Here is a 13,256-nt window from a genome sequence, read left to right on the forward strand (position 1 = left end):
ATATATGATTTATGTAATAATTTAGGGAAGTAGTACATTTCCTTTTATAGATATATAATTTATGTAACAATTATACCATTAATTTTTGTTGAATATACTACCAAAAATTATGGCGAGAAGGAAATATTTAGAAGAGGTCTAATTTTTGTAATAATTTAGGGAAGTAGTACATTTCCTTTAAGTTTTTTAAGCTTTCCATTAAACTTGAAATGTAAGCGTTATTTTAACCCGTTACCAACGCGCAACAGAGCATCACGCTTTTTCACAGTTATGAATTTTTGTTGCAGAGCTCAAAACTCAAAACTCAAAACTCAACACTCAACACTCAACACTCTACAGTTATGAATTTTTGTTGCAGAGCTGCTTCTTCCTTTGCAATCTTTCATGGCGGAAAAGGTACTTTCTTTTCCCCTTTTCAATTTCCTTTTCGAAATTACTCTCATTTCTCCAATGCACGAGATGCTGTTATTGAAGATCGTCAGTTGTTTCTCAAATCAGTTAGAGAGCATTGTAAATTAGGGTTTTCAAATCTCAATTATCCTCTTTCTCTCTTCCATCAATTGATCTCTTTGCGTCCCCTTCCTTCTATCATTGTTTTCACTCAACTGTTTACTGCTATGTCTAAATTGAAACGCCTTCAACCTCACTCCATCCTCATCTCTCTTCTCAGAGAGCTAGATTTATCTGGTATTCGACCCGATATGCATACATTGGGTATTCTCACCAATTGTTACTGCCATTTGGGCCGCTTTGATTTCGCCTTCTCTCTTCTCGCCAAAAGCCTTAAGCTTGGTTACCCCTTTGAGGGTGATTGTGTTATCTTTACTACCTTAATTAATGGCTATATCCACTGTGATAAGCTTCCTCAAGCTCTTCAATTGCTCGATCAAATTGTTAAGCTAGGTTTCCAACCCGACATTGTTACCTATGGTGCTATCTTCAAAGGCCTTTGTCGGATTGGTGACAATGCTGCTGCCCTCCACTTGCTCAGGAAGATGCAATCTAGTCGTCGTCAGCCTGACCTTGTCATATATAGCACCATCATTGATAGTCTTTGTAAGGATAGGCTGTTAAAAGAGGCCCTCGACCTGTTCACCGCCATGAAAAGTGAGGGCATTGTACCTGACGTTATCACTTATAGCTCCTTAATTAGAGGTCTCTACAACTCTGGCTCCAAAGTCGAGGCTAAAGATGTTTTAGCGGAGATGTTGGAGTGTAACATAACACCAGATGTTACCACCTTCAACATACTTGTTGACATGTTTTGCAAAGACGGGAATGTTGATGAAGCACAAGCTATTCTAGACTACATGATTGAGAGAGGTGAGATTCCAAATGTCATAACTTACAGTGCTTTACTTGATGGTTATTGTTTGCGTGGTCAGATGGAGGATGCAGAAAAACTACTTGATTTGATGGCCAAGAATGGTTGTGAGCCTGATATTGTAAGTTTTAGCACTATCATTAATGGATATTGCAAGGCTAGAAACATTGACAAAGCACTCTACTTATTCCAAGAAATACTTCAAAAAGGAATGACACCTGATGTTGTTACCTATACCACTCTCATCGATGGACTATGCAAAGTTAATAGACTCCCACTTGCCCGTAAATTGTTCAAGGATATGCAAGGTCATGGAGTTACTCCTGATATTGTTACATATGCTTCATTGCTTGACAACTTATGCAAAAATGCGCTACTTGATGAGGCAATAGCATTACTTGAAGATATGGAATATAATGGTGTTAAGCCTGATATTGTCATCTACAGTATCCTAATGGATAGTTTGTGTGAGGCTGGGAAAATTGAAGATGCAGCCAATTTCTTCTCCGATCTTGTATTGAAGGGTCTACAGCCTAATGTTAAAACGTACAACATATTGATCAAAGGTTTTTGCAAGAAAAGGCTCATGAATGAAGCTGTTGAATTGTTGACAATAATGGAGGAAATGGGTTGTTATCCTAATGATCGTACCTATAATACAATTATCAGAGGATATATTGTCAACAATGACTTATCAAATGCATTCTACTACTCTGACCTTATGGTTAGCAAGGGATATGAAGCTGAAGCTGATACTTTCTCGTTGTTTATTGGCCTCTTGTCTTCTGATAATTTAAGTGACTCGGCCAAGGACCAGATAAGGAAATTCATCAAATGACTTGAATAAAAAAAGCAGGGTAATTATGACGAAAGTTTGGAGATATGCGAGATCTCAGTATAGTTGCGATGTACCCCCTTGTTGTTTGTAATGTCTAAAACGATGCGAGTCAGGCGTTAGATTACTTGAGATTTTGCTTTTAGTTTCTCAGTCAACTTCATCTCATGTCCCTGATGACCATCTTATTGTATGACCTGTATTTCTGGTCCTTGGGTTGTTTGTTTCTTCAGTGTATTAAGTTGGATGTCTGCTGATAGTATATTGTAGAAGAAGCTGATGAAGCGTCCTTTCACTGTGTTATCGTCGATTTAAGTTTCTTTCTTCTTGACAAAATCCAAGTTGGCTATTCCCTTATTGTGTCATATTTACAACCTTAATCAATGGCTCTATCCACAGTGATATCCTATCTCCTAACTGAGAACACACCCATATTATATTGAATTTCGGATTGATCACCTCTTTTAACTCATCAGTTTGCAGTGCCCTGGTTGGAAGCAACTAATCTTTGGTCTGTCACTTCCTGGTGTAGCTATTAATTTATATTGTTGCTGTTAATTTTTTGTTTGAAAGAAGCTGATCATTTTGTTGACAACCGGTCAGTTACTGTTTGATCTGGTGATCGGAAAAATTACGAAAAGCATGGGACTCCATCAAGTTCCAACCTGTGATAATCATCAGAAAAGCGGAGTCATGGTTTGGTACACGCCTTATGTGTGACAAAGAAGTAGAATCATCTGAACAGATCATTGACGAGAACAGGTGACGCGGAAGATGATGTGTCTTATCTTGTATGATTCTATCTTTAGTCTTGGGAACACTGCAACATGGCCATCGATGAATTTGGTGAGCAGCAGGTCAAACTTTGGCTCATCTTAATTTTACTGTAACTCCTGTAACTCCTTCCTGCATTGTTGTTATGAATTGTGTAAGTTGCAATATGAGGCAGTTGAAGATATCTTTATCATATGAAGCTAACATATAACTTTGTTGGATTTTTGCATAAATGTAGGAATGACGGAAGTGAGTGAAAAGACCAACAGTAGAGTTGCTCAGTTAAGTATTATGTCCCTTGGCGTGGGTATAGTATTAGTGGCTTCACTATTCCAGGTGTGGCATCTGAAGCACCACTTCCAGAAAAAGAAAATTATAGAGCTTCCTTATCGCATTTCTAAGTCTGATAGAATCATGGACTGCCGAGAAGTTGACAACCAGAAGTGCAAAAGTTTTGTTGTCTGAAAAGGAGGACAAGTGGTAACTTTTGACCAAACAATGTGTTATTGTTTTAGCACAGCAACCCGGAACAACAGCTGTGCAATTTACCTCGTTTGTTATTTGATTGTTTTAGCCTGCCGGCTCTGAAGCCTGTTCTGACAGGAATTACATTTAGTTGTTTTACTGTGCCATTATTCGTGGATATATCAGAAATAGTGAAGTTTCCTAAAAACTGTTATTATGAATTTATGATACTGTGCCTTTGTTTGGTTGTCAACTATGACGAATTATTTCGGTCGGAGGGGACAAAAGAAATATAATGATTTGTATTATTTGCAAAATATGAATCACAATTAGAAAGTCTGTAATCCAAAATAATGCTTCAGGTATCATATATTCCTACTAAAGTTTTAAAGTTTATATTATGGAGAAGTTCCTACATTGTGGTTCTTGTTTACCATAATAACTTGGGAGCTGGGCCTTTTATGATGGTTTCTGGTGTTCACTTTATGTTTTAGCTCTCACGTCATTCCTGGTTAGCTCTCTCGTCATAGAAACTAGCTGATGCAAATTCTCACCTGAATTAAGTTCCGACGTACTCCACATTCTTTGAACTTGAAAAACTTGTGCACTTCTGCTGAGGACGCAAAGTCCCAGTAGATATGTGATGTAGAATTGTGCTAACAATTGGATATTTGTCAAGATTGTCGAGTCAGGCTAGATGTAAAAAGAAACCAGCAGGTTCTTTGTGCCTTCATTAGCCTTTTACAAAGAGTAATTGCTGCAGGATTCTTCACTTGGAACTATCCAACCATCTAATGGTTGGCCTAAATCTGTGATCAAATTTATCAACCGCTTTATCGAACATGGTATTAGTATTACCGTTAATATGACTGTTTGGCTAAATTTCTGTGCCAATAGTTAATGGGCCATTTTGGTGAGTTAACTATGGTTGAAACCCATTCTTCTCTTATTTTTGAATTTTGGTTTTTGGTGGACAAAATCTGAAAATGAGACAGTTTTACTATAGGCGTGCCTCACTATTTTTGTTGAAGGGGATTAGTTATTGTTTACTACATTTTGGGGTGTTTGGCGATTAAAGTTTTAGAGTAAAAAGAGAGTTTTGGATCACTTTTAGAGGTTTGACTAGTCAAAAACTCTAAAAGAAGTATATTTGGTAAAAGAGAGTTTTGGAATAAAAACTCTCAAAATGAAAACCTCTTAATAGGAGCTTTTTTTTAGAGGATTAGGTAATGATATGTTCAATGACTTTTTTACCTTTAATAATAGTACTACACATATATATTAAAATGTCTATAAATGTTATTTCACACAAACAAATGACAATAAGCTTTTAGCAATCACTTTTAGCTCGAGCATTAAGGTAATATGGATTTTGTGTAGACTAATTATTCCTTGTGTGGGTGTTTTTTTTTTTCCGAAAGAAACGTAAAGAATTACTTAAACAATTTATTGCTAAACAAAGCTCAAAGATGCAAGATGGAGAGTCTTCGACCCATGTTCTACACACAATACTAACCCAGGTTGAAGGTGAGCTTGGGCGACCTTATGTAAAATTAGCTTTCTAAGATAGTGGTAGTATTTAATTTAGTTTTCGAAGGTAGACCGGCCATAGTTAAAGATTTATCTTTTACTTCCCTAATCCTCCAACCAACCTTTAATAGTTAATGGCTCTGTTTGGTAACACTAGCTGAAATGTAGTTGAAACTGATAAGGTAGCTAAAAATGATAAGATATATCTGAAACTAACAAGGTAACTGATTAGTTTAACTATGTTGTAGAACTAGTTGCATGAGTTGATTAATTATTCAAAATTTTGTATTTTTATTACTTCCTCCGTTTTGAATTAATCGCAACAGTTAACATTTTGCACTATTCACAGTAGGTACTTTGACTAAGATTTGAACTTTTTACATAATGAAAAATATAGTCAAGTGAAATCTTGTTAGATTCGTCTCGTTAAATACTTTTGTAATATCAACTTTTTATAATTTTTACAGATATATTATAGTAGATATTAACCGTCAAAGTTATGTTTCAACAAACGTGAAAAGTGAATTGTTGCGATTAATTCGAAACGGAGGAAGTACATTATATTTCAACACTAATTTTATACAAACCAAATTTTTTGACTGTTTGACCAATTGAAAAAGCGAAAACTAAAAAGTCACTCAAAAGCCCTTTGTTCTCTAATAAGGGTTGATTGCATAAGCCTTCGACTGAATTTTGCTTACCCATCAATTTTTTTTTCTCTTAGAAGTTACTCTCTTAAAGTTTCTATTTTTTTTATTAATAAAGATAATTGGTCCGAAGACCAATCCCTGCTACGCTACTTGTAGCCTGTAGGCTGCAGGACACACCAGTTCAAGGGCTAGGTACAATGCTAAATAGCCAAAAAAATAGTTGGGATGATGATTCAAACCCTGGACAATGCCCTATAATTCAGGATTCAAAAGACGTACATAAGAAGAATATATCAACTAAGGCAGAAACAATATTTTAGATGGATTGTGATGATGGACATTATGCATGTGTGAAGGATTTGAATACTGGTTTTTTGATTGCTTCATGGCCCCCCTTTCATAATCTATAGAACTAATTTTTAATTGTTTGAGGAGGTAGTGTCTTTAGTAATCCTCTTAGCATAAAGGAGGCTCTTATTCATACATTTTTATTTTGCAAGTAAGGCAATGTAATTCAGGTTTGCTAAAATTTAGTAGTAATGGAGTTCTACTGCACAATATATTATGTCCTAATATTCGACTGATAATAACTAAATTTTGTCACTGCAGCAACACTAGGGAGACACTATCTAGACACTACGTGAAGCCTAGAGTATATGCAGGCTGCATGAAGTATGGTCGATCCTTGCTAAAAGAAAAGTGAGTCTTGGTGCCTTGATGTGTAGGCCAATCTATTAGACTATTAGTTCCTCTATGGCTATCTTGAATCATTTGAAATTTAGAGCGCAATTATATGGATTTTGGATCAATTTACAAAATTAAATCCTGCCATGAAATATACCTTCACACTTTTGCATCAATGCCCTTTACTACTATGCTTCTTTTGGGATGAAAAATGATCTCTTATTGTATAATTTATTATGTTGTCTAACACAAATATATTTGATTTTAGAACAAATACAAGGTTTAAGATTGCAAGCGGGTTGTCAGTTGGTGCATCGCCTGAATTGGTCGAGTAGGGAGGAAGGGAGCCTTTGGTTTGCTCTGTTTTAGACCTTTTGGTCATGAACAAAAGCACTTGTAACACATATCTTGTGTGACTAAGTGATATTTTGAGAGCATATTATCAATGGTTTGCTATTTTTTCTTTTGACGTCAAATCTTGTTCATACTCTTCCTAATTTGGTTGGATAAAGAATGATTATTCATGCGAAGTTCAAATTAAATAAACTTTCTCCATATTGTGGGAAATATAATATTCTCGAAAGTGCAACATGTCATAAATTTTTAATTGAACATTAGGTAATTCTACTTTGTTAACATCTACTTTCCATTTTTATGTTAACAAAACAAACACTTAGATTTCTATAGGAAAAAATAGTAATGCAAATAGTGTTGATCATATCGACCTTCATTTCTTAACAATTGTAACATATTTTTGGATGTTTCACAATACGTGTCTTTTTTTCCTTGAGTGAGGTTTATCTAAGGAAAACCTTATTCTATTATAATTATATGGGTATAGTTCACGTTCTCCCAGTGATTTATCTGCCATATTCATAAGTTCCAATATTATAGAACGAAGGTGATATACTTCGTGATGTATTTTTAGTTTGTGGATTCTTCGGTTGTTATCGGCCAAGGACGATTGTTGTTCAGTAATCATTCAAAGATCTTGGCTAAATTCCGTTTCGTTGGTACTATTATAGATAGGATTAATTTCTTTTTCTTCACTAGATTCTATTTACATTTACATTTTCAATCTTTTTTAAGTTTTCAGGATATAATTTATAGATATATATTTATGTAATAATTTAGGGAAGTAATACATTTCCTTTTATAGATATATAATTTATGTAACAATTATACCATTAATTTTTGTTGAATATACTACCAAAAATTATGGCGAGAAGGAAATATTTAGAACAGGTCTAATTCTGATATTTAAGCTTTCCATTAAACTTGAAATTTAAGCGTTATTTTAACCCGTTACCAACGCGCAACAGAGCATCACGCTTTTTCACAGTGAAGAAGAAGACTCAAAACTCAACTCAACACTCAACAGTTATGAATTTCTGTTGCAGAGCTGCTTCTTCCTTTGCAATCTTTCATGGCGGAAAAGGTACTTTCTTTTCCCCTTTTCAATTTCCTTTTCGAAATTACTCTCATTTCTCCAATGCACGAGATGCTGTTATTGAAGATCGTCAGTTGTTTCTTAAATCAGTTAGAGAGCATTGTAAATTAGGGTTTTCAAATCTCAATTATCCCCTTTCTCTCTTCCATCAATTGATCTCTTTGCGTCCCCTTCCTTCTATCATTGTTTTCACTCAACTGTTTACTGCTATGTCTAAATTGAAACGCCTTCAACCTCACTCCACCCTCATCTCTCTCCTCAGAGAGCTAGAGTTATCTGGTATTCGACCAAATATGCATTCTATTGGTATTCTTGTTAATTGTTACTGCCATTTGGGCCGTGTTGATTTCGGCTTCTCTCTTCTCGCCAAAAGACTTAAGCTTGGTTACCCCTTTGATCGTGATTGTGTTATCTTTACTACCTTAATTAATGGCTATATCCACTGTGATAAGCTTCCTCAAGCTCTTCAATTGCTAGATGAAATTGTTAAGCAAGGTTTCCAACCCGACATTGTTACCTATGGTGCTATTTTCAAAGGCCTTTGTCGGATTGGTGACAATGCTGCTGCCCTCCACTTGCTCAGGAAGATGCAATCTGGTCGTTGTCAACCTAACCTTGTTATATATAGCACCATCATTGATAGTCTTTGTAAGGATAGGCTGTTGAAAGAGGCCCTCGACCTGTTCACCGCCATGAAAAGTGAGGGCATTATAGCTAACGTTATCACTTATAACTCTTTGATTAGAGGTCTCTACAACTCTGGCTCCAAGGTCGAGGCTAAATATATGCTGGCGGAGATGTTGGAGTGTAATGTAGCACCAGATGTTCCCACCTTCAGCATGCTGGTTGACATGTTATGCAAAGATGGGAATGTTGATGAAGCACAAGCTATTCTAGACTATATGATTGAGAGAGGTGAGGTGCCAGATGTCATTACTTACAATGCTTTACTCGATGGTTATTGTTTGCGTGGTCAGATGGAGGATGCGGAAAAACTACTTGATTTGATGGCCAAGAATGGTTGTGAGCCTGATATTGTAAGTTTCAACACTATGATTAATGGATACTGCAAGGCTAGAACCATTGACAAAGCACTCAATTTATTCCAAGAAATACTTGAGAAACGAATAATGACACCTGATGTTGTTACCTATAATACTCTCATTGATGGACTATGCAAAGTTAATAGACTCCCACTTGCGCGTAAATTGTTCAAGGATATGCAAAGTCATGGAATTATTCTTGACATTTTTACATATGCTTCATTGCTTGACAGCTTATGCAAAAAAGCGCTACTTGATGAGGCAATAGCATTACTTGAAGATATGGAATATAATGGTGTTAAGCCTCATATTGTCATCTACAATATCCTAATGGACAGTTTGTGTGAGGCTGGGCAACTTGAAGATGCAGCCAATTTCTTCTCCGATCTTGTATTGAAGGGTCTACAGCCTAATGTTAAAACGTACAACATATTGATCAAAGGTTTTTGCAAGAAAAGGCTCATGAATGAAGCTATTGAATTGTTGACAATAATGGAGGAAAATGGTTGTTATCCTAATGATCGTACCTATAATACAATTATCAGAGGATATGTTGTCAACAATGACTTATCAAATGCAATGTACTATTGTGACCTTATGGTTAGCAAGGGATATGAAGTTGAAGCTGATACTTTCTCGTTATTTATTGGCCTCTTGTCTTCTGATAACTTAAGTGACTTGGCGAAGGACTGGCTAAGGAAGTTCACCAAATGAGTTGAATAAAAACAATAGAGGGTAATTATGACTAAATTTTGGAGATATGCGAGATCTTAGTATAGTTGAGACGTACCTCCTTGTTGTTTGTAATGTTTAAAATGATACGAGTCATGCGTTAGATTACTTGTGCTTTGGCTTGAGATTAAGCTTTTAGTTTCTTTGTCTACTTCATCTCATGTCCCTGATGACCATCTTATTTCATGACCTATATTTCTGGTCCTTGTGCTGTTTGTTTCTTCAGTGTATTAAGTTGGATGTCTGCTGATAATATATTGTGTTATGTTTCTATCATGGAAGAAGCTGATGAAGTGTCCTTTCACCGTGTTATTGTCGATTACAGTTTCTGTCTTCTTGACATATCCAAGTTGGCTATTTCCCTCATTATCATGTTTACAACCTTAATCAATCGCTCTATCCACGGTAATGTCCTATCTCCTAACTGAGAAGACTCCCATATTATATTGAATTTCGGATTGATCACCTCTTTTTAACTCATGACTTTGCAGTGCCCTGGTTCGAAGTAACTAATCTTTGGTCTGTCGCTTCCTGGTGTAGCTATTAATTTATATCGTTGCTGTTAACTTTTTGTTTGAAAGAAGCTGATCATTTTGTTGACAACCGGTCAGTTACTGTTTGATCTGGTGATCGGAAAAATTACGAAAAGCATGTGACTCTTCCAAGTTCCAACCTGTGATAATCATCAGAAAAGCGGAGTCATGGTTAATGGTACACGCCTTATGTGTAACAAAGAAGTAGAATCATTTGAACAGATCATTGACGAGAACAGGTGACGGGGAAGATGATGTGGTAACTTTTGACCAAACAATGTGTTATTGTTTTAGCACAGCAACCCGGAACAACAGCTCTGCAATTTACCTCGTTTGTCATTTGATTGTTTTAGCCTGCCGCTCTGAAGCCTGTTTTGACAGGAATTACATTTAGTTGTTTTACTGTGCCATTATTCGTGAATATATCAGAAATAGTGAAGTTCCTAAAAACTGTTATTATGATAATGTGCCTTTGTTTGGTTGTCAACTATTATGAATTATTTCGGTCGAAGTATTGTGTGTATTTGTCTTTAATGTTCTTTACTGGAAAGATAATTTTGGGCATCATATTTTGCTCTAGCATTTTTATACCAGTTGGATTTGGGGCTAAATTACTGGCTTTGTTTAGTAGTATTATGTATTTTCTTCTCTGTCCATTTCTAAAGAACAATTCTTTTCTTTAAAAAATTATAGACTTGTTTTGTTGCCCTCAAATTGGTTTTATTTTACCTGTCTAACAGAACCAATAGATCTGTTTACTTACTTTCGTTGGATAACTCATTTGCTACTGTTTTTATTTGTTTTTTGGGTTTCTTATTTTTGAATTCTGGTTCTTGGTTGACAAAATCTGAAAATGAGACAGTTTTACTATAGGCGTGCCTCAGTATTTTTGTTGAAGGGGATTAGTTATTGTTTACTACATTTTGGGGTGTTTGGCAATTAAAGTTTTGGAGTAAAAAGAGAGTTTTGGACACTTTTAGAGGTTTGACTAGTCAAAAACTTTAAAAGGGGTGTTTGGTAAAAAAAAGAGTTTTAGAGAAAGTTTTAGAATAAAAACTTTAAAAATGAAAAAGCTCTTAATAGGAGCTTTTTCTTTTGAAGATTAGGTAATATGTTCAATGATTTGTTTACCTCTAATAATAATATTACGCATATATATTAAAATGTCTATAAATGTTATTTCACATAAACAAATGACAATAAGTTTTTAGCAATCAGTTAATTGTTACCAAACACATCTATGCATTTTTTTTTGTCAAATCTGCTGAACAAAAACTTAAGACTCTAACAACAACCTCTAAACAACTGCTAAACTCTAAACTCTATTTGCCAAACAGGACCTTTAAATGACACTTTTAGCTTGAGCATTAAGGTAATATGGACTTTGTGTAGACTAATTATTCCTTGTGTGGGTGTTTTTTTTTCTGAAAGAAACGTAAAGAATTACTTAAACAATTTATTGCTAAACAAAGCTCAAAGATGCAAGATGGAGAGTCTTCAACCCATGTTCTAAACAACACAATACTAACCCAGGTTGAAGGTGAGCTTGGACTACCTTATGTAAAATTAGCTTTCTAAGATAGTGGTAGTATTTAATTTAGTTTTCGAAGGTAGATCGGCCATAGTTAAAGATTTATCTTTTACTTCCCTAATCCTCCAACTAACCTCTAATAGCTAATGGCTCTGTTTGGTAATAATAGTTGAAATGTAGCTGAAATTGATAAGGTAGCTAAAAGTGATAAGATATATCTGAAACTAATAAGATAACTGATTAGTTTAACTATTTTGTAGAACTAGTTGCATAAGTTGATTAATTATTCAAAATTTTGTATTTTTATTACATTATATTTCAACACTAATTTTATACAAACCAATTTTTTTGACTGTTTGACCAATTGAAAAAGCGAAAACTAAAAAGTCACTCAAAAACCCTTTGTTCTCAAATAAGGGTTGATTGCATAAGCCTTCCATTGAATTTTGCTTCCCCATCAATTTTTTTTTTTCTCTTAGAAGTTACTCCCTTAAAGTTTCTATTTTTTTATTAATAAAGATAATTGATCCGAAAATCAACCCCTGCTACGTTACTTGTAGCCTGCAGGGTACACCAGCTCAAGGGTTAGGTACAAGGCTAAACCAATGCGTGGATGGTGGACTAGAGACCACCTTCCTCTACGTGGTCCTGTTTCAAAACGCATCATTTTTGTGATTTTATATAGTTTTTTTTTCTCAAATCTTATATGTATGTATATATTCTTTTAAAATCCATGTAGTGTTTTTTGTTTGATACATTTCTCTTGCTTTTATGTTCTAATTCATTTGTGTTTTTAATAATTTATTGTTTTACAAGTATTATACACACATGTTCTTTTTGGGTACAAGTATTGTGCACCCAAAAGAACATACCATTTATATAATAGAACACGAACTTTTTTCAACAACTTTTTTACTTTAAAAAAGAACACGCGACTTAAAATTAAAGAACATGTAAATTTATATTTATAAAAAGAACATAGGTTATAGTGAAAAGAACATATAGTAAATGAACATATACGCTTAAAGTAAAAGAACATATACCTTTTAAATTTAAATTTTTAAAAAAAACTTTAGTTGCATAATTTAAGGAAACAAATAACAACAATTTTTTTGAAATTATAAATACTAAAAATGCTAAAACGACGTAGTTTAGAACAGGGTGCACCATGCTCTACATACACTTGGGTCCATGTACTTATTTGCGAGGCTAAACAGCCAAAAAATAAATGACCCAACATATTGTTGGGATGAGGATTTGAACCCTGAAGAATGCCCTATAATTCGAAATAGTACTCCACTGAGCTACCACCTTTCCCCCCATGAAGTTTCTATGATATAAACCAAATTATGCTCGAAGAAATCTACTAATGATTTTCCAAAAGAATCTACTTGAAATTTCTTAAAAGATAAAAAAAGTAGTACTCATTTATACTGTACAAAATACAATTACTACATCTTGATTCTTGACAAGCTAATAGATAGTAGGTCTCTTTTGCTGAAAATGCTGGTTCTCCATTCCAATTAATCATACTCTGTTGAAAGAAAATCTAAGTGGTAACTAAGTTTATTTTCCTCACCTAAGAACATAACTGTTGCAAGACCTACAGAAATCACTTTCTCACTTTTCTATATGGATTAATATTGACTAGATAAACCTAATTTTTACTAATTGAAACTTGTTTTGCTAATGGATGTAAAAAAAA

The 13,256-nt window shown here is 34.6% G+C and overlaps 1 protein-coding gene across 1 annotated transcript; it reads left to right on the forward strand.

Moving 5' to 3' along the window:
- Window positions 1-265: 265 nt before the first annotated feature.
- On the forward strand, window positions 266-10,734 carry LOC109134774 (pentatricopeptide repeat-containing protein At1g63080, mitochondrial). Its single transcript, XM_057394141.1, has 7 exons — window positions 266-2,157; window positions 3,172-3,240; window positions 3,344-3,413; window positions 3,508-3,594; window positions 6,241-6,277; window positions 7,585-7,700; window positions 8,458-10,734. The coding sequence occupies exons 1-7, from the start codon at window positions 342-344 to the stop codon at window positions 9,467-9,469; spliced, it is 3,207 nt and encodes a 1,068-aa protein (XP_057250124.1). The 5' UTR covers window positions 266-341; the 3' UTR covers window positions 9,470-10,734.
- The last annotated feature ends 2,522 nt before the right edge of the window (window positions 10,735-13,256 follow it).

Source organism: Beta vulgaris, chromosome 4 (genome assembly GCF_026745355.1).
Source record: "Beta vulgaris subsp. vulgaris cultivar EL10 chromosome 4, EL10.2, whole genome shotgun sequence".
NCBI classification, from domain to species: domain Eukaryota; kingdom Viridiplantae; phylum Streptophyta; class Magnoliopsida; order Caryophyllales; family Amaranthaceae; genus Beta; species Beta vulgaris.

Coding starts and splice junctions, on each gene's coding strand:
- LOC109134774 (XM_057394141.1), top strand. CDS start 342: ATGAATTTTTGTTGCAGAGCTGCTTCTTCCTTTGCAATCTTTCATGGC. Junction 3,414..3,507: donor TCTGAAAAGGAGGACAAGTG/GTAACTTTTGAC, acceptor TGATTGTTTTAG/CCTGCCGGCTCTGAAGCCTG. Junction 6,278..7,584: donor CGATCCTTGCTAAAAGAAAA/GTGAGTCTTGGT, acceptor AACGCGCAACAG/AGCATCACGCTTTTTCACAG.